This window comes from Beta vulgaris, chromosome 3 (genome assembly GCF_026745355.1).
Source record: "Beta vulgaris subsp. vulgaris cultivar EL10 chromosome 3, EL10.2, whole genome shotgun sequence".
Lineage (NCBI taxonomy): Eukaryota > Viridiplantae > Streptophyta > Magnoliopsida > Caryophyllales > Amaranthaceae > Beta > Beta vulgaris.
In genome coordinates, this window is record NC_079204.1 from 3,098,282 (window position 1) to 3,120,874 (window position 22,593).

General features: G+C 35.5%; 2 protein-coding genes across 2 annotated transcripts; one reads left to right on the top strand and one right to left on the bottom strand.

Annotated features, from left to right (window-relative positions):
• Positions 1-402: 402 nt before the first annotated feature.
• On the top strand, positions 403-19,381 carry LOC104888153 (protein TRANSPARENT TESTA GLABRA 1). Its single transcript, XM_010673033.4, has 2 exons — positions 403-1,641; positions 5,003-19,381. Exon 1 carries the CDS (start codon positions 591-593, stop codon positions 1,638-1,640), a length of 1,050 nt encoding a protein of 349 aa, XP_010671335.1. The 5' UTR covers positions 403-590; the 3' UTR covers position 1,641; positions 5,003-19,381.
• Positions 18,048-19,547, bottom strand: LOC104888155 (bZIP transcription factor 11). Its single transcript, XM_010673035.4, has one exon. It carries the CDS (start codon positions 18,845-18,847, stop codon positions 18,326-18,328), a length of 522 nt encoding a protein of 173 aa, XP_010671337.1. The 5' UTR covers positions 18,848-19,547; the 3' UTR covers positions 18,048-18,325.
• Between the last annotated feature and the right edge of the window lie 3,046 nt (positions 19,548-22,593).

The following is a 22,593-nucleotide window of genomic DNA, read 5'->3' on the forward strand; positions in this document are numbered from 1 at the left end:
TAAACTAATGAATAAAATAGGTTGTTTAAAGTTTAAGTTCCCCTAAAATGTCTATTTTTTGGATAGAAATTTTTGCTTAAATTATTTTATGATATATGTCTATAAATATGTATAATAATACACATGTAATGAGGTATGACTAACCTCGTTCCTAAAAAAAAGGTTATCACTAACCTATTACATCGCCCTACACGGCTACACCCATAAAATATCATCATCGAACCTACTGTTAGTTGTGTCCACATAATTTAAAAATATTTTGCATGCCTCATATGTAGAAGTAGTATTTGCTCATCCAACTCTTATTGGTGACAATTCATGTATCGTCCTTTTGCTGTGAACCCAAGCTGTGAGCTGGGCTTGGTCCATTACCAAGTCCAAACTTCACATACCCAACAAAACAAAGACTCTCTAGCGTTGACTATTGACCAGTAGGTAACCGTTACTCTCCTCCCTCCAAAAATCACCAACTCTGACCGTTGACCATCATCGTCTACATTTCTCAGTCCTCCTCCTCCTCTTTCCTTCCTCCAGAAATCCCCATTTTCTCTCTCCAAAAACCCTCGAAATTTCAAAATTGATTCTCAGAAATGGAGAATTCAATCGAAGAATCTCATCAATTCTCAAACAACAACAACAACAATCTCGTAACCTACGATTCACCATACCCTCTCTACGCCATGTCATTTTCTCTCTCATCCGCCGGAATTTGTCGCCGGAGCTCCGATCAAATCATCGCCGTCGGAAGTTTCATTGAAGAGTATAACAATCGCGTCGATTTATTAACCTTCGATAAAGAAACCCTAACCCTAAATTTAACCCCAAATCTCTCCTTCTCACATCCTTATCCTTCGACAAAACTCATGTTTCAACCTTCTTCTTCATCATCATCATCATCATCTCCGCCACTTTTAGCTTCTTCCGCGGATTATCTCCGACTGTATTCTGTTAAGAATGATTCAATTGAGCTTGTTTCTCTTCTCAACAACTCGAAATCGAGCGATTTCTGCGCGCCGTTGACTTCTTTTGACTGGAATGACGTCGTTCCACAACGAATTGGGACTTCGAGCATTGATACAACATGTACAATTTGGGATGTTGAGAAATGTGTGGTGGAAACTCAGTTGATTGCTCATGATAAGGAGGTTTACGACATTGCTTGGGGTGAAGCGGGGGTTTTTGCTTCGGTTTCTGCTGATGGAAGTGTTAGGATATTTGATTTGAGAGATAAGGAGCATTCGACAATTGTATATGAGTCGCCGGAGCCTGATACGTCGCTGCTTAGGTTAGCTTGGAATAAGCAGGATTTGAGGTATATGGCAACGACTTTGATGGATAGTAATAAGGTTGTGATATTAGATATTCGGTCCCCGACAATGCCGGTGGCTGAGTTTGAGAGGCACCAGGCGTGTGTTAACGCTGTGGCATGGGCTCCTCAGAGTGGACGCCATATTTGCTCTGCTGGAGATGATGCTCAGGCGCTTATTTGGGAGCTTCCCTCAATGCCAGCTCCCAGTGGGATTGATCCTTTGTCTGTGTACAATGCCACATCAGAGATTAACCAGTTGCAGTGGTCTGCTGCTCAGCCCGACTGGATTGGTATCGCCTTCTCCAATAAGTTGCAGCTGCTGAGAGTTTAAGGTGTGCTGAATCTTTTTTGTTTTGGTTACATTTGTGCCTGTTTCGTTTAGTATCTGGTTTTGCTTGAAATTTTGTTGTGGTTACTTGACACATTGTAGGTATTAGCTTTGAGTGATTGTTGGAGAATAGTTCGCGAAATAGAGTTACTCATGTTTTTCTTTTGGATGAAGTTTGAGTAGATGTAGGAATTGTGTGAAAATACTTTTACCATGTAGGGTGATGCAGGGGTGATTATATAGTAAGTTGAATAAGTCGTTGATGAACGCAAGGGGGAAGCAGGGTAGGATAAGCTAAGGACTGATTGCCATACATATATTTTGTACATTTATCACTCAGTGAAGAGGGAAAGGAAATAATTTTTTGCTGTTTTGAGATGCAATTAGAGACCTGTTTGTTATCTATAGATACCTAAATGGTATAACCGTATAAATTATAATTATATATGCTTGATTGTGTTTGGGCTGAGAATGCTGAGAAGACTTTCTAGAAAACGTTCTTCATCGTCAGGTTCTCATTACTGAAGATGTTATGCCTTTGTAAATGCTCTTTTTGCTTTCCTTGTTTGCACTTTGCAATGGTACAACTGTACTAGAAGTTGTTGATGGAATTTCTAGTTATCCAAAGTATTTGTAGGAAGTTAATTGTGGTGCAATTGCTTTTAAATAATATTTTGACATAAAAACTCATCAAGGCTAAATTTGCCTTGTGTAAATGTAAGCTGGGTATTAGTATGAACTTTTTTTGAATTGTCAGTCAGGTTTTGGAGTTACGTGTAACCTTCTCATAGAACAATTTTGTGAGAGGGATTGGTTAAAAGATAACCATAATCTTAGAAAGCCTTTTGGAAAATCGCGAAAAGTAAATTACTCCGAAAAAGTTAGAATTCACCGAGAAAATAACTTTTTCTTATTGGGCTAGCGATGAATCAACTTGCCATGCATTGATTGTCTGCATCTCATACAAAATTCTAATGGGAGTTGGGACCATCTCATAGCAAAGGTGGCATGCAAGCATTGGTGTTTACTTACAAGAGAACTTCAAGGTGAAGGATGTATAGGTACACTATGTGTGTTTGAATGAAGATTCTGTGATATGATTCCTGTAGAGGTGACAAATGTGCAAGTTTGGATCTAGCAGATTGAACAATCTCGATCAAAGCCCATGTTGAAACTTGATAGTTCGGTTTCCTTATAAAAGTGATAAGTCTGGTTAGTTGAATAGGTTTTCTTAAGCACAATTGCAGAATATTTGAAAAGCATGACCTAGTATTGCTCAGTAATTGGCCCACATATGGCTTAATGCTCGGCCAAGCCTAGATCCAATCCGTCCTGCCTGGCCTAACATGTGATTGACGCTAGTTCCTTGTTTGAGCAATTAGGTTTGTGTTAAAAATGGAAGTGACTGGACTCGTGACGAGCACTTTTCAAAGCTTAAAGGTGCATAGTTTTTTTTTGTCATTCATCCTTCTCGTTATTGTACAGAGATTACGGAAAAGTTCATAATGTCATACAACATAAATATGGTATATTGTGCTTAATCTCTTTCTCCCTTTTTTTTTGGCTGCTCATCGTCTCATTTCAATATTATATCTATGCTAAGATAAAGGAAATGTAAAGAAGTTATTGTTGACAAGCAGCCACCTACAAACGATTTACGCCCAATCATTCCGGATAACGCTTGCATCATCTGTCTTACCGCAGCTGCTGGCACATTTGTGAGGTTGAAAATAGCAAGTTTCAAAAAACAAACGCAATTCAAATCAAAAAGAACAATATTCGTTAATCCATGAATAGACACCTAGGTCCATGGATCCATACATCTCGATCGGAAAAGAATCAATATAAAAAGAAAGAATCGGAATTGCTCAATATATATTTTTCTTTTCTCGAAACAAATGAAAGATAAACCATGGATCAACTAGGCCCTTTTGGGAACCGGCTCAAGAATAAGAACGAGGAATCTCATGTATACCATGCTATTCATGGCGGTTTCGTAAATATTCCATTTTATTGAGATTTTTTTGGAGATTGGGTGCAGTACTAATTCATGATCTCCAAAAACTCCATCTACTTGATTTATCTCAAAAACTCAGAGATGAATATGTATGGAATAGAGAGATTCCAATCACCTAGGTAAAGAACGATTACGATCTTTAGGCTTCTATGCTGTTAACATTAAGATTGGTCTTTACTCCTACTTTTGTGGTGCTGTGGGCCACCTATCTAAAAGACAATGCCAAACAGGGAACTTTTTTCTTATGGTTTGGACTTTTTCCTAGGAATCTGATACGGATACATCCTTTCCAAGTCCGAGTTCAAAGCTGTAAAATGGGCAAACTTGATGCTTTCGATTTTTGGTTCTGCCGCTCAATCACTTCAATAGTTCAATAATACTTCCTCAGTTTTGAGTGATAATGATTTGCTTACGGAATCAGTTCTTGTGTAGTTTTCTATCTGTTTGTGGCTGAAGTCCGTACAAGGATGCCAATTTGAGACACGGACATTTTGTTTCTAAGGGCTTATGTGATTGTTGATACGTTGAGAGTGTTTAATGCTGAGTATTTATCAAAATAATATCAGGTTTCAGAAAGTACTTTCTTTAGTTTTTAGTTATTTATTAGTAGTCGCTAATTTAGAGGGCTGATATAAGTGAAAATTATTTGGAGTCAGCTATGTCAAACCACAGCACACCACTGCATTTGTTAAATCAGTTACTGGAAACTCAGAATGGAGTCCGATTTGCCTTAAGAATGCATTGGCTGCATGCAACCATCAATGTCTCTGCTTCTAATCTGCTAAGACCCGAAGGTTAGAGATGCAAATTAAATCCAATAAACAGAGAAATTAAGCTATAAGATAGTCAGTTGTATGTTCAGGGTAAATCAATCAATTACTACCCCTCATTCTTTCGAGAGGATGATGACTCTGCCACTTAACTTCTCTCTACTTTCTGAATGATCTCATCCCTATACATCTGCTGCTATCTATTGCAACTTTTCCCTTTCTCTCTCTTTTAGCAAACTAACTGAGACCAGAATGTTCTTCCCGATCATTACCTACTCACTCTCTTCTATTCAGTAAATGACAACAGTACTCTTTCTTATGCCTTCTAGAATGTGTAGAGTAAGGGAGGTGTAGCTGAGACTTAGAATAGTCTCTGTACAGCTATTATCCTTAGTATTGGCTACTAAAGTTTGAGGAGTCAAAATGCCTGTAGGTGTTTTGTGTAATTTGGAGATTAGTTGATTTCGCAATTTGGTAACATATGTGCTCTAAGACTACACTTTTGGTGGTTTTCATGGTAGTCGAGATGATATATTGATATCTGATGATGCCAACCTTTTATTTGTTCCTATGTGCAGATTTCTTGCTGGCCATAAACCTACAACTTTGTATAGCTGAAACTTGCTTTTTCTAGCTGCTCACTATCTTCCTTCTGCTTCGCGGAGTGCTGGAGCTCTCTTTAGCTGGGTTAGTTTGTCTCTGACTTCACATATATATCTTGGAAGCAATTGCTATGTTAAGATACTTGTGGATAACCTGAAGTCTCTTTCTCAAACTGTGGCTGCTGTGTGATTATATTAGGATATAGGACTTCATAACTCTAAGAAGCTTTAGCTTAAAAGAAAGGCTAAAGTTAAACTATGTTGTTGTTTTTCCCTTTTCTTCATTTCCCCTGGGGGGTGGTGGCAACCTTGGTTGCCAGTATTGTATTATTATTAGAACTTCAAGCTTGTGTATTTCTTGTTAATAAGGAAATGAAAACTGAACTTTTAGGTAACAAAAATTAGCATTTTGGAAGCATGTTTACTTCCAAGTTTTTGTGGATAACCAGCAGGCTGTTTCTCAAACTCTGGCTACTATGTGTTGAATTAGGATATACACGGACATCAGGCTAGTCTATTTAATGTTTAGATAAGCTATAGTTGTGTGAAACAATTTATATTTTCTAATTTGATCGCCCAGTGGGATCAGAAACTTCAGCTGCTACAATTGTCCTAGTACTGAAAATTAGAGAGCTTGTGTATCTCCATGTTATGGAGGAGATCAAGAACCACTTTACTTCGAGAAGCAAATTTCGACAGCGCTAAAATCTGTATACTGGAGCTTCGCCCGTTGTCGAAGATCTTCACCCAGTCTCTGGCATATGCTTGGAGCCTAAAGGTAATAACAAACATACCTGACTTAACTGTTCTAGGCCGACTCAAGATTATAATAAGCTAAGCCAAGCGGAGCTAAGCTCGACTGGATAGGCTTAAATTATATTCATTACTTGTATGTACGGATTATTAGTTTTCTATGTAGTTACTAGTTTGCACTATACCCTATGAAAGATCTCTACATATCAACAAAAAGTTCTAATATGAATGTTATAACCTAAAAGAATCTCTAAATATTAACAAATGTTTTATGGACTGAAAATTTCAAGATCTGGCCTGAGCCTGGATCCTTTGCCTTGGCTTAGGGTTGAGGATGAGAGATAGATGCACATTTGCTTTCTATCTTTTAGAGGGTAAGAATTTTGGGTAGTGTTTTGCTTAAGGTGCCTTCTGTGCACTATTTTAGGAACAGTAATATGTCTCTTTCAGCTTCAAGAGGCTCATGTATATCTGTGAGAAGCCAACAAACGTATCTTTCTAGCTATTGTTTCCAGAACAGGAAGCTGGGGATTAGCTTCTATGACTATCTCCTTAGGTTAGGTATCCTTTTGAACAGTATGAAAATCAAAAAGATAAATCAAATCATATGGTTTGGAGTTTCTGAATATTGACTTCTCCTATGCATAAATATTCCATTTGAAGAATTTATAGCTTCTTTTTAGTGGCATGATTGCATACATAGGCCTTAGAGCATCTGCAATCATGATATTTTTGATCACAAGAATATGTAATGAACCTTAACTTTAAAAAATTACCCACTCATGATCCTTTTAGTCATTAGAATAACTAATGGTATGACCAATGGGAAAAAAATTCATTCCCATACAAAAAGATCTTGGTGATCATGAAAATATGTAATGTACAATGACTTTAAAAAACTCAACCACTCTGTGATGAACTGACATCTTTAGGCAAATTAAAGAAGAAGTTTATGGACTTAAAGGGAACTTGATTGATAGTTTTCTGAAAAACAGTAAAACAAAGATAGTGATTACAAGCTTTTGAGTGTCTGTTCTCGCTCATTGAACTCTTAAAAGTTCATCCAAAATACTACTCAATATTCAACATAATTTCTCTCCCTATTTCATTTTATTTATAGAGATATATCCTCCCAAACTCCCTAACTTATTCTTCTAGCTACTACTAAAAACTAACTAATTATAGTAATACCAAAAGTACCCCTCTCCCTAGGTTGATTCATTGCATTACCGGCCACCCAAACATTCACCATGTCCTCAAGGTGGATAGTAATTTGCACTTAATAGTAAGCATTCTAGAGCCCATTTCTTTTTTGACTCATTCTTTTTCCAACCAAAATATTATTCTGTCGACTCAGTTTTCTAAACCCAAACCATTGAACACTTTTATTTTTAATGTCCTCTTCCCACAACTTACCATCTTACATCAGAAAGTCCAACTCCAACCCACAAATTTTTAAAACCCCAAATTTCCTATCATGATCCTGCCCAACACCCCTCAACTCACAACACGACACACCAAATGTCACCCAAGCTAGCAAGAGGTCTATCTCACAAGGAGTTGCAACTGGCTCTTTGATCTGTGCATGAAGAACTGAACAGAGGCCAATAATCCAGGTGCTAATTATGATCCACCTTGAGACAAGGTAGAAGTTTGGCGGTCCGGTATTATAATAGACTAGCCTAGCAGGGCATAGGTATTTTAGTAATATACATTAGTTAATATATCAGCTTGGGGAGTAAGACAAATACACTATGAATAGAGGAGAGGATATGAAGAATATATTTGAGAGTTCATTTTAGTGATTAGCTTTGCGAGTGTGTCAAGACACTCGAACACTTGATAATTATTCTTTTATTTTCTATAATTCGCATTTCAATCAATCAAATATCATCATCTTCTTCCTTTATGTCTCTCCCAACAAACTCGGTTCATTACACACTCGTGATTTTTTTGTCAATAGTATAACTAATGGCGTGATAAATAGGAAAAAAAATTCATCTCGTGATCTTTTTTCATGGTTAGTCATGTGGTGTTTTGTTATTTTGTAATCAATTTATCCGATTAATTACAAAGTAAAAAAAATATAAAAAAATACCAATAATCATAACCTTTTGAGGTCTATCGATAGACCCCCAATTTGCTATATTTTGAAACCATTCTAAGAATCATTAATTTCTCTCTAGATATAGTGAAGAAGTAGGAGAAAGATGGATGTTAATTTTTTTTTCTTATGAGTCATCAATGGGATGCTTTTGGCAAAGCCATGACAAATTCCGTGAGTATGAGAGAGGAAGTGGTAGAGAGAGAAGGGGATGAATAATTATTTTAGTCACATGGGTGAGACCGTGAGAGTGCTCTCACAACTTTACCCATGACAAGATCCATATAATATTGGGTGGTATTCTTGTAGTGTGAATCCTAGAAATCCGAAACTCAAATTTACCGTTTAGGCCAGGGATCAAAAACTCGTCCGTTTCGTTACGGAATGGTTGTTCAGTAACGGATTTAAGACCCATCGTTCCGAGAAACGCCATTATAATGCCGGGAGTTGGAATTCACACCAAACTCCCCGCGACGTCGTTCCGTAATGGTGGAACGCCGTTGTGTAACGGTTTTTTATATAAGAAAGTCCGTTATTTCTGAAAAAAGATAAAGGAAGAAGAAGCGAAAGAAATAAGAGGCTCATGATCATTTGATAACTTAAACTGAAAATTTAAATCTTACATGATTATTAAATCTTAATTTTGATCAAAACCCCTTTATTAATTTCTTTGAAATACTTCTTATAAACCCTAAATTAGATCCCACTTTCATAAAAACCCTAATATATGTGTGACATTGAGGGATGCAATTGACGGCCACTATGTCGTCGGTGAAGGGAGAATATGCCAGCAAGAGATGTGTGGTCGGTTCTGGCACCATCTCTGCCGGTGAGAGTTTTTTCAGGTAAGTTTGCTTCTCCCACTCATATATCGATCTTTTCTCCTTCTCTCTCTTCTTTTTTTCCTTTTTTGTTTTATTACTCCATAGTCCGTAACTTGATAATTATTACTCAGGTAATATGATAATTAGATATAATTATCACTCCACAGTATCCACTATCATAATCATAGAGTTCTATCACTCCATAGTATCCGCTATCATAATAATTAGATATAATTATCACTTCATAGTATCCGCTAAAGGGACTATGATATACTCAGGTATATGATATTATTATCACTCCCCTTGATAAAGCATAATTATTACTCCATAGTCCATAGCATGAAGTATCTGCTATCATAATCAAATATTAGAGCATAATTATGCTGTGAGTATTGAATGATATACAATTAAATAGGAATATTGGATAGTCCAGATGAGGGTGCTCGGCTTGAGCTCAATCTCGAGTCCGAGTGCGATTTTGGGCTCGAGTTCGATTTTGGAGTAAACTTGCTTCCAATATTACCCAAATCATATAAACCACATTCATCCATGGTATCTTTATACTTATGCATCTTGTATTCTTTAGGAGCGTTGCCAATAATTTTTTTATGAGAGTATGTTACTTCATCGAAGTCACCAAGAACCAAGGGAGATGAATATTATGGCTCATGTTAACCAGATTATTCCACATTTCCAAACTACCATGATACTAAGTATTATCATACAATGCAGAAATAGAAGGGGGGGGGATTTTGAACCTCTATTACTCCATGGATGGCTCTAGGCTCTTTAGTTATGGAGGTGAAAGAGTTGAGTCCTTCATTCCATAACATAAGAATGCCACCAGAATATCCTTGCGGCTCCACGGTCTAAAAGGAATTGAATGGCACGCTACTCACTATTTCCTAGATGCTTTCCCGGGCCACCTTCGTTTCATTGATGATAATGATCATTGGGTCATGGGATGAGTTGACGAATGTTTTGCCGGAACCCTGCCTAGCAAACCCCTTGTATTCCATAAGAGTATCGACATTCCCGGGTTGAGGGGGAAAGGCTCGTGAGTTCCTCTAGCACTTCCGGGTGAGTGTTTTGGTCCGAGGTCACCGTTCTTTGTGCTTTCAAACCGAAGAGGATATCGCTGTTTACTTTCGTTTTGACCCCCGATATCGTTCCCCCGTCCTTTTTCGAGGTTCCCCACGCTAGCTTGAAGGTGATTTGGGTGCAAACCTTTATAAGACAAAGCCATTTGACTTTGTTGGTTTCGCTTCCCACTTGCACCATTAGCCAATTCTTGGTAATTGATGGGGCTTTTCGCTCTCGCGGAAGCAGGGGTACGGGGTCAGAGAGGAACTGAAGCTCCCATGATAGTGCCTCGTCCGAGAACTCGTCGATCGTTTTCTTCATCCACATCTTTTCACATGGGAAGAGGAGAGATAGAGTTAAATAAAAAGTAAGACCCATGTAATAGGAGAGAGATAGAGAGAAGATATTACCAAATAAAGAAATTTTACAATCAATATGAAATTCGCAAATAAGGGAAATGTTGCAATTAAAAACGAATTGGTGAAATATTTTTTAACGAAAATTGGCTTCTTTTTCTAGAAGTGCTAAATAAAAGTGAAATTTCTATAGATACAAGAACAAGTAATGATATTAAAAATTGAAAATACATTACCCTTTCATAATCTTATAGCAACCTCAAAAAAAAATCTCTTCACCCTAGTTCCACTAATTTTGTTTCTCTTTCTTTCTCACACTTTTCTTTGAAAGGATAGCTTACTCTCAATTCTAATGCAACGTCAATTTCTTTCTCTTTGTGAATTTGTTATGTGGCTATGGCCTATGTGTTCAGCTTATTGGTTTGCTAAACTATACTACTTGCTTGTGATATGTTTCTTTCTAAAAGTTCATGTTGGTTGTTCTTGTTGGCGTTGATTGTTTATCTGTTGTCATTAGAGAGGAGCTCTACGTGTTAGGTAGCGCTGCTCGTTTTCTAGAAGTACATATTCCTCCGGCCTGTAAGCAAGCAGTAGCATTGATCTATGGTTATCTGAACCAGTAATGAAAACTACTGGTTCTCCTTACCGGTAGTTGTAATGCTTTGGCAGTTTAAACTGCTAGTTTTCCTTAAAAATGTCTTGTAAGAATAATTAGCATGAAAGAATTCATAATCATATCTATATACTTTTCCTGTCCATTCATCAAACTCAACTTACCAGTCCAACTTCTACGTTGAAACTAGAGATGTTCAGAGATCAAAAAAGGTTTTGAAAAAACTTTAAGTTAATGTGGCCATGTAGGGGGAAGAGGTGGGAGAAGGAAGGGAAACTAAAACAAGGGCTACTGGAGAAAGTATTATTATAATAATCATTAAACTATCCTGTGTGTAGAGAAACTTGAAAATGTATATAGGACCACTTTTTCTTCTCATGCTAGAAAGAGTTTAAAACCAAAGATCATTCATTATGTTTCAGTTTTACCCTGTTGTGTTTTGATATCTTTAGTTGCTCTTTCTAATTTTTTTATCTCTTCTTGTGGTCCCAGATATGTTTGGATTCTTTCTTAAAGGAACATTCGGAATGTCATAACTCATAAATTAATTATAGGCCTTTCAAATCTAGGTTATTCTCTGTAAGTAGTAGACTAGGGTAGCTGTGCATCTAATGTATTTGGACGCGTTAATAAGTAATTTATTGGCTAGAAACAAGTCCAAAACAAGCATGATTATATATGAGAAACACTATGTTAATGCACCAACTCTGGGCTTCTTTTGTATGTTGTTGCTACTAGTAGTGAAATGCTATATGTGAGATTACATGTTCTTGGTAGTCCGAATCTCCTCTCCATACCCAACCTAGAGAAATAGTGTACACAAAAGAATAGAGGAACCTAAGTGATTCTTGAACAATAGTAACAACAAGAGAGCCATAATCTCAATATACTAAGTTTTGCGCCGTCACCTTCCGTAATCCTCTTCCTTTATCTAGTAGAAGTTTAAGTGATTCTATTGTTACATTTTTGCCTTTGATCTTCCCAATCAAGTAGAGTTTATGGTTTCTAATTCATGGCTTCAATCAAGTGGAGTTCTTGTCTATGTTCTGTGTTTCAAGTCCCCACCTTAACTTGAAAAGCGAAAAGAAGGAAAAAGATATTATTGTCTGTGATCTTACTCTCAGTCTGTGCGCTGAGATGCTCTTTCTTATAGTTTTTTGTCTCTCTGTCTCAGTGATGTCTACCTATTAATATTTTGTTATTGCAGTTCTCCTCACCTACCATTTTGTGCCCTTTGCTGGAAAAGACAACATTCTCAATCTAACCCCATTTTTCATTTCTTAGAATAATCATTTCAGGAACACATCTAGATGCCAATTCCATCCTGCAGCTAATTGCATTACTAATCACATCTTTAATTAATAATACTTCGTTATTAAACAAAGGTTATGCTGCTTTTTGCCTTACTTCATGTGAGCCATTCAATTAGCTTGGCTGGCCACATGCTCTCTCTATCACCCAACTAATCACTCTAATTATATGAAAATATTTCCTGATTTTCTTTGCTCTGATGTACCACATATTTAAAAGAGCAAAGAAATGATGATGTGAGATTTCATCACCCTTGTCATCCCCACTTCTAAAGTATCTAAAATACAAAAAGTAAAGTTCGGCATACCTAGTAGTTCCACTTCTTTGATGGTGAACTCCAAGCAGAAAAGATAAAAAGGCATGTCATTTGGGAAAAGTAGATAGTAGAAAATCACTGCTACTTTTTTTTTTTTGCTTTCCTCTTAGCACCAATGCCTTGATTTTGGTTTCCCCTATAATGTTTGCATTCTCTAATATGACTTGCAATGTAACTTTCAAGTCCCTGTTTGTCTGGTGAATATGTTTATGCTATTTAGGACTCGTCTTCACCCTTCTTAGATAAGTTTTCTAATGCTTTTGATAAGCATTGTTTAGTCTAATGAGAATGCAAACTTTACTCTTTCAGTAGAAAAACCAACTTCAGCAATTCAAATTCTGTAGTGTTAAGATACTTAAGGACCTAGATTATTGTATGTAGTTTTGTATGCTAATCAAAACTCGTTTTCCTTTTCCTAAACGAAGTTCCTATTTTGGCCGATACCATTATTTTCTATGTAATGATAATGCAAACAATATAAAGATTTAGTGCATGTTTAATTCGTATCATGGAATGGGAAGGGAATAAAATCAAATTGAGTGGAGGAATACTGGATGCTTGTTTCACTATGGAAATACTCATAACTAGCTATGGGATCACTTAAGGATGTAATGAGTTACGTTAGGGTTTAGGAATGTAATAACTAGGTGGAAATACATGAAATGGAAACCATTACCCTACCCTCATGTACAGACTACTTGAACATCATTTAATTGTAATAAATTCGTAGCATCTTGGTAAAACAGAGACCTATTCTATTACTTTACTTTAAAAACATATCTAGTGGCAAAGGATGTGTGCATATATAAGGACATCTGCCCTACAGTAATTCCCTTGCTGTTCTGTAGTCATGAGACTCTGCAATGACATTTTAGAATATTGGGTTTTTAAGTTTTTATTGAACTTTTTTGGTGCTAGTTTTTATTTTTTTTTGGTTTTTACATGAGACTTGACTCTTGAATAGTTTGGTTCATATTCAGAGCCACTCATTCTCCAAATAAGCTGAAATCTTGTCATGTTAGTATTTTGTAGTATACAGGAAAGACAGCTTTTCTATTGTATACTCCTTGCTGATTTAATTTGATGCTACTCTGGTAAACTTAGTACTGAAGTTTTTGACTTTACTTCCTTTTTCTGAGAATTAATAATGGCCTTTTACTTGGATGAACTTGGGTAGGCTGTAAGGAGATTTAAATTGTCTTGCTTAGTGAGTTAATTTGAAATATTGTAGATAAATTTTGACTCAGTGACTGGGAAAGAAGGATTAATAATTATCTTTAGGAAATTAAACACAACTATGACCTGCGGGCTTGTTAGTGATGTAGTTACCGTCTACTGCTTAGACTCGGATACTCTTGTCACACGTAAATGCATCTTTAAGTTTACGACTTAGCTATTTTATGGAACTAAATTCATAATTTTTACCCAAATTGAAGTATTAAAGTGTATACCTATGTTGTAATGTCGAGGATCCGATATATAATTTTGAGGTAAAATAAGGAGTGCATATAACATAGTTTACCATCCAAAAATCGACACCTAATGGTATATGCCTGATTAAGAGGGCGGCTATATATTTTGATGTAGTTGTTTTTTCAATTTCGGTGCATTATTCTGTGGACACTTTGAGCTGTGATCATTGACTTCCTTACATGGTACAAAATAGAAAAGATAAACAAGAAAGCGAGCTTCATAATTGCTTACGGAACTATTTTTCGTATAAAACTAGATTGTGACTAATTAGGATTCTTTTGTCTGATAGCAGTGTGTGTATTTTCTGTAGAAGGAAATGATAGAATTCATGACCAAGTGGGTCTGGTGGGTGATTGAGATCTCTACACTAATTATTATGTTTCGTTGGTTTTCTCTATTTGAAATGGAGGTACAGTAGTTACTGGCATCTTGTAGGAAATGAAACCTTGAATTTTCTCTTCATTCATCAAATTTGTACTATTTTTTCTTTTTTCTGCTTTTTCCTATGAAAAACTGACACAGGATCAAGTTGGACACCATATATGATTTACCCTTTTCTTGGCTTTTTCTTCACATGAACATTATGGAAAGTTTTTACTATCCCTTTTCTTTTGCTTCCCTCCAAGGCTCTTTCACTTGGTCCATCTAGACATGTTTGATAGGTGCTTTTACAGTTTTACTCCTAAACATGGGAAATTCGCTTTCATTTTCTTGCTAATACATTCTTACATTTTTGTATGCTGTGTGTTTTTCAAGTTAGTTTTTTTCCTATAGCATTGAATAGGTACAACTATCAAGGGTGCTTACTCTTCACGGAAACTCCTCGTAGTAAACTTATTAGACCTAGTTGCTCCTATGAAGTATGGATCCTTTGTTGGCACAGTCTTATCGTACATTACTCGGATTCTTCATTACACATAATGACATAAGTACTCGTGATAACTCCTCGACACTCAAACGTGGGAATAGATACTTGACACTTTATTGTAGACCAAATCATAAAAGTTTCCATTAAATGGTGAGTGTGAGTCTTGTAGACATACCTGAATATGACAAGTACCCAAGTCTAAATAACATAAGTTTTATATTAAATGACCTCATGAGTTATGTCAATTAATTGGAAAGAGCAGTAAAAGACTATGTTTATAAGACCTCAATGAAAAAGACACAGTTCTCTGTTCCTAGGGGGTATAATATATCATTATACTTGTACTTACATTATTTTGTCAATAGTTTAACAAGATAGGACCCTTCTTAAGCTAGGAACTGGAATTATGGAATCTTGGGTTTGCAGTGTTTGCTCTCAGAATATGGTTCCCCTTGCACGTGGGATCTTTCATGGTTTCATTCTCTTCCCACCACCCTTGAAAGTTATCTTGGAACCTTTTGTTTTAAATTTAATCAGATCTTTGATTGCCCCTTTTAATCTGATCTTCACTTCCTTCGATGTGGTAGCTTTTTACTAAAATTGCTTTCTAATTAATAATATACTTACGTATGAATGTGTTCTTTTAACTTTTCTATGTAATTGGTGAAATAAAGTTTCACCTTTACTTTTTTTTGTTGCCCTTTTTTGTGCCTGGCTTGATTTCTGTAGGACATTCTAGCAATCAGGCTGGTCAGTAAAATTTGTAACTTTGATCGTGTCTTCCTTGATTCATGCTGAAGAATAGAAGTAAAAGGAATCCTATGCTAAGTTGCTAAGATTTAGGGATGGCATCAGTTTCATGTATGGATCTAGAGGATCCCATCTATCAGTTACATGTTGGGATCTATCATGTAATAATTGACGAAACTGTCAATACCTCTAAATTACTGAATGGTATTATTAACTCGTCAATTGTTACTATAAACCCTTTCAATGCTACTACGAGACCTACAAAATGGTACTAATATATGTACCAATGAGACCCTTCTAGAGTACCATGGGAGGAATATCAGTACCAATATTAAGCCGTCTATGGATCCAATGGTTTGTCTCAACTTTTAGCGAATTCAGTGTTACCTATTTCACAGTGTGAGAAGGGTACAAATTGTAATTCGCTATCTAATCTTGCTAAATTAGCCTCAGTGTACTACACTTGCATGTAGTGATTTGCCTTATTCATATTGCATTGGATATCACTGATGTCTGATATGATTTGAGGAGTAACAAAACTTAGAGTATAGTTCTCTTCCCATCCCCTAACTCATTATTATGCCAGTTTATGGTGCTGTCATTCTGTTACTTCTCTTGGCAATATTAAGGATCTAATTTGATGTAGGACAAAATTTTGTTAACATGACGAACTCGAAGATTTCCTGGCATAATTTCTAGTTTTTGCCTTATAGAACCATATTGTAAGCTTTTATGATCATTTAGAACTAGCTGAGATTGGAAGATTGATGTGACGAGATTGGAGTTTCTTAAGAAGGCGCGGTTATGAAAGGGGATTGGTTTAAGCTCTTGTAATCTTTCTTGACAGTCTAAATTAGCTTTTCAGCCACTGCGTTTGACTTCCGTATCCTGGGGGGTGCTAGAATTCCTAAGAACACAGTAGAAATTCAGTGATTGTGTCTTTAAGTAGCAGGAAAGGAGGAGGAAAGCAGGAAAGACACCTGTTTTATCATAGATGACAAAAGGGGGAGGAAGGGAACTGTGGAGAAAATAAAGACTACAATATGCTGCAATCACTATCATGGTGGTGTCTTTATATTTTTTGTCTTATTTGGTAAATGTTTCTAGGTTTTAGTTGAGGTCATGCTTCTACTAATGGTGGAGTCGTGTAGATCTGGACCTCCCCACACCCCCATCCAACGGCGGGTTCAGTGCTAGGTGGCTGTTGTTGCTGTTGGTAATAGAATATAACACCAAACTGTTCGGCATCGAACAACTAATTGCAAGGACATTAAAACCCTTCCTTTTTTTTTTACTATTTCCTCCGGTTTTTTTTAACTTGCAACACTTTTTTTTTTTTTATGAACTTTAATGCAAAATTTAGGTAGGAGAGAGGTAGAGAGGGAAAAAAGAGAGGTCCCATATGATTGGGAGAGATAGAGAGAAAGGAAAAACAAAAGTAAAATGTATTGCAAGCAATTAATTATTTCCCTTTTAGAAAAGTGTTAGCAAGTAAAAAAAACGGAGGAAGTATAACTTTTGAGCGTAGGGGTACGCAACTTTTCACATTCTTGTTCGCCATCTAACGGTTTAGTGTTTAGCTATACTCTTGTTGAGGTTATGTATAGTCAATATGCATGGAGTATTTGTAGGTTGGACTTGAATTAGACTTCTATCACTGTGTCTTCTGTGCAGAAATATCTGAAACTAGATTTACATTTCTGTCATGCAAGGGAGGATGAATTGGAGTAACTTTTCTTTATCTAGGCTTTGAAAGATTCTTTTTTTCTTGTAGTTGGAAGTTTGGAGTCAAATCGAACACTCCATCCCAGTCCGATACCTGAGTATTGCATGAGCATTGAGCAGTCTTGTGAGACCATAGATAGCAGTACAAGACTAGCTTCACACTTTCATGATCTGTTGATCGAATTATGTCGTGTATCTCTGTGGTTTGACCATACCCAAATCATTCATTTGGTAGCTAATTGTTCTTTCTTGGAGAAATTACTTCACTTTATACAATTTTCACTTATTACAAGGATCTGTTACAAGGGTAGATTTTAACTTTTGAGATCAATGGACACCTTGGGTTTTGTCTGATTTTTCATCTAATTTTCTACTATTAGGTGCCGGATTATGTTCAGTGCAGAATGCAGATATCTTTGAAATCAATGATACCTAATTCATGGTACAAAATTGTTACGGTAACGCAATACGTTACCTAATTTTTTTAAATATCCTTTGATCGATTTGGCAAATTAGGTAACATTGGATCAATTAGTGGGTGCATACGTTCTTGAGAATACTAGCATAGCTTTTGAGGTAAGAGCATAGCATACTGTTTGTTAGTCATAGGAATCAAAGGTTCACAAGTTTTTGTTTTGTGTAGGATTTTTATTTAGATAGCTCCTAGAGTGGTTAGCCATGATTCAAGTACTTTTAGACTTTGGTGGACAAACAAGGAAAAATGATGCTGTCAAACCAAAATGAGTAAATGACATTGGTAAAATAGGGAAAACTTTTGATAGGCAATTTTCACCTGAGTTTTGCTGGGAAATGAGTAAATCAGAAAATGACAAAGTGGAACCACATTAAACCTAAATTAAAGATCTTGAAGATATAACATGCAAGCTTATACATAACATAGCTACAATGAGGACCCTTGAATAACCAAACTTGCATAAATTAATCCCATTTACAGAAAGATCATACCATAAATCCATAATAACCATATACCCCCCTTGTAGTAACAAGCTACTTATTTGATTATTAACCCTCCCCAGAAAAACCCCAAAAGGAAAATTAGAAGGATTAATAGTGAAAAATACCTCCCTATTTTCTCTCTCCTAAGAGTTAAGTAGCATGTCCACTAATACTGGAACATGTTAGCTGAAGCCATGATAGGCTGGTTTACATAGGTAGCAGAATCCCATGGATTAATCATGAAGCTATCACTTGTAAAAGGCTCTGGAATGATAGGAAATAGGCCTTCTCCTTGATCATCACCCCCATAAACTCCCATAGTTTGATTGTTAGTGCAGGAATTTAGTGCATTGATGATCTCATTGAGTGACTGCAACCTGCTGCTGAGCTCTGACATTTGTGCTCTGAGTACTGAGTTTTCTGCTTCAATTTTCACATACTGCTGTGAGGTGATGTTTATGCTGTTCAACAGCTGATGATTTGTTTTCCTCACATTGGAAACTTGAACCATTAGATCATCCAAATGCTTCTGCTTCCTCATCCTTGACCTCCTTGCCGATTCGCGGTTCGACAGCATCCGCTTCCGCTTCCTTTCATCCATAATCTGCATCTGCATCTCCTCCTCCGAACTCGAGTTCTGTTGTAGAGATGATGTCCCAGAAGATGTAACTCCCCCAGGTGAAGCCATTTTTACGTGAGTGAAAATTTTTAGTTTGCTGTAGCCTAGCAGTACCACAGATACCCAGAAACCTAGCCAATCACTTACCTTACTCTGAAGATGAAAAACCAGGGATTTTTATTTGCGACTATATTGGTATATATTTATATATATATATTCTGTTTTGAGTATATAGATTATAGTAGTAGTAGCTAATTCTAGTTAGATGGATGAGAAATATGTAGAACTATGAGATGAAGTAGAACCAGTAGAGAAATACAACTGAGAAAGATTGAACAAGATGAGTCCTGCGCCTATATGTGGAATTTATCATCAACCCAGAAACATAGAGTTCACTGAGAATTGGAGACATGAATCTCAAACATCAAAACCCACAAATTAAGCATCAAGGTTTTTTTTGTGAAAGATAACAACTAAAACCAACCTCTTAATCTAGTTTATGTCCCAAAAAAGGGATGAACTACTAGAAAGAAACACACAAGATTGAAGAAACAAGGAGAGCAGAATTAGGACAGAGAAGAGAGGAAGAAGAAGAGAAGGGGGGAAGAAACCTGTGTTTTGGGTGGGAACTTATAGAGCTAAAAAAATGATTAAAAAAAAAGTGAAATGATGAAATAAAGAATTTAAAAGAGAAAGTGATATCAGAATCAGAATGGAAATGGACTAGTGGGAATTGAGCAGAACAGAAACAGAGTGAGGAAGAGGGAGGAAAAAAAAAGAATAGTTAAGAACTTTATTTTTTTTTTTAAAGAAATTTGGTAAAGAGGAAAACTTTGCCATGGGGAATCTCTCACTGTAAAAGAAAAGTATAATAAGTTAGTACTTGTGTTAGAAAAGATGATGGAGACATGTGAGGCTGCTGGAGAGAATTTCTGGACCGTCCAAAATTTTCCCAGCTGGGGAGTTTGGCAACTTGGAGCTCACAATTTAACTCTCATGACTTGTAATAGTAAATTACGTAAAAATATCTATGTACGAGTATTTACGACTAATCTCTATTATATAAGACAACTTTCGAGGAATTTGATGTCCATCTGAAATACCTTAAAGTGTTTTTTATGTTTTTTCAAAATATTTTATAATTTGATATTAATATATTGTGATTGTTGTATATCTTATACTCCCTCCGTCTTTTTTTATTTGCTACAAGCACTTTTTCACAAAGACCAAGGAGGGAGTGGGGACCATTGACATAAATGGAATTAACAAAAAAGCAAATAGGTAAATTGTGGGACCTATGTATTATATATGGAAACATTTACAAAATCAAGAAGGAAGTGATGGCAAATTTGTAAATAAAGTGTGGGACCTATGTACTATATATGGAAATATTTGCAAATGTAGCAAATAAATTGAAACACCCCTAAATGGCAAAATGTAGCAAATAAAAAAAGACGGAGGGAGTAATAATTTAAAACACGCATTGCGTGTATTTGAATCTAATTACTTAATGTAGCGACGTTATTATACAAGAGAGTATTTCTACCAAATAGAAGTATAGTATTTCTTGTTATTGGTTTGTGAGTGGTCGTCAACATTAAGCCAAATAACCCAATGTTATAGACTATAGTTATTCAAGGTTTAGACTTTCGACTGTTTTCAAGTAACTGCTATTCTCTGGCATGCAAGATGCAACCACCATCTATGAAAGATTGCTTGATTTTATTTAATTTTTCTTGATGTTAACAATATCGTATTCAGTGAAGAGGTGTCTTGTCATCTTTTTTACTGCCAATAATCTAACAGTCTTAGGAGTACAAACTAGTAGTAATTTTTTTTTTTTCTTCAGATTTTCACCTTCTGTAAAGGTAACATTTTTTGACACGCCTGAAAAAGAATCTAGCGGAATATTTTAAGTGTGGCATGGGGGGTACTTGGGAAATGGAAACCATTGATTTTTTTAAGTCTAGCATCATTTTTAGCATCCTTCTCTTTAATTGCTTGCCATTACTTTGATTTGCCTTGAATCTTGATATTCCTTGTCAAAATTGGTCGTGGAGTACCATTTTAAGCTGTGGCATCCTTTTAGCATAAGGTTAAGATTATTTGGCAAAAATTTAACTAGCTAATTTTTAATTTTATGAATTAAAGGAGGGGATATTTGTGGCAGTTGTTGTCTTATTAATTAAAGATATGTCATTAGTTATTTATAGGGTTATGCTATATGCAGCCCTTAGGACTGCATATAAGACATAAATACATTGTTTAAAATGGAAATTAGTTGTTAATTTATGACAAAAGTTTGCATTAATCTATGTAATAAATGATCAATTAATGCTTGTTTTTTCCATTTTTAGCTTTTATATGCAGCCCTTAGGGCTGCATTTAGCTTTTCCCTTATTTATAAAGTTGGTAAATGGGAGGAAGAGTTGCTAGCTCATTGTAGTATCATTTCGAATTACAGGGCATTGCATAGGGTTTGGATCTTCATCCCAACAATAGGTTGGGATATTTACTTCTAGACTGTTTATCTTTGTACCCAACTTTTTAGTTGGTATGCTCTGCAGGTTAGTAGCCAAGCAAGGGTTGGTCTTGAAATCAATTAATTAAAAAAATGCAATTAGTTATTTATAAAGTTGGTAAATAAGAGGGAGAGCTAGTAGCCCATTGGAGTATTACCCCGAATTTCAGGGGATTGCACAGGGTTTGAATCCTCATCCCAACAATATGTTAGGGCATTTAATTCTAGACTGTTTAGTCTTTACCCAACCTTTGAACTGGTATGCCTTACACGCTAATAGCCTAACAGGCGTTGGTTTTGAGATCAATTATCTCTCCTAATAAAAAAAAATATTTGGTAAATGGGTCATGTTGTGTCAACTTTGTGTCGAGTCTACCGGAATGCACACCTTAAATTCTAAACCGACCCGTTTATTAAACGGGTTATCCGGCCCGTTTAATAAACGGGTTATCCGACCCGTTTATCAAGTGCGTGTATGCACAAAACTAAACAAATGTACATCATATATTTCTTAACCCGCGTCTTATATTAATATCCTACTTAAATAAACCAAATAGAACAATCAAAGAATAAATTTTACATGTTTAGGAAAAATATTCAAATTATTTAAAGCCCAACTAAGGGCTTGTTCTCTTCGGCATAAAACAGCTGAACTGAACTGAACTGAACTTATTAGAGCTGAACTGAACTGAACTTATTGGAGCTGAACTGAACTGAATTGAATTGAACTGAATTGAATTGAATTAAATTGAATTGAATTGAATTAAATTGAATTGAATTGAATCTAATTAAATTAAATTAAACTGAATGTAATAAATATATAAATAATATTTTAAACAATAATAATATGAATATTAAATAATAATTATAATGATAAGTAATAATAATAATAATAATAATAATAATAATAATAATAATAATAATAATAATATTTTGGATATTTTTAAATGATAGTTATAAAGAAATAATATTAATAATCATAAATTAATAATAATAATAATAATTAATGATAATAATGATAATTAATAATACTTATTTTATATTATTTGTATTAATATATTAATACTTGATGATGATATATAATAACAATAATATTAAGAAGTAAATTAATATTACTATTTTAATAATTAGATTTAATAACATAAAATATTTAGTAATAAAAATAATGATTGGGTTGGACCGCGAAAATTACATCATAAACCGTCTTGACGCAATTTGATTGGTTTATGGGCTAAAAAAAGTGGGTTTATTTGTACTTTGACCTAAACCATGTTCTTCCTAATAATAATAGTAA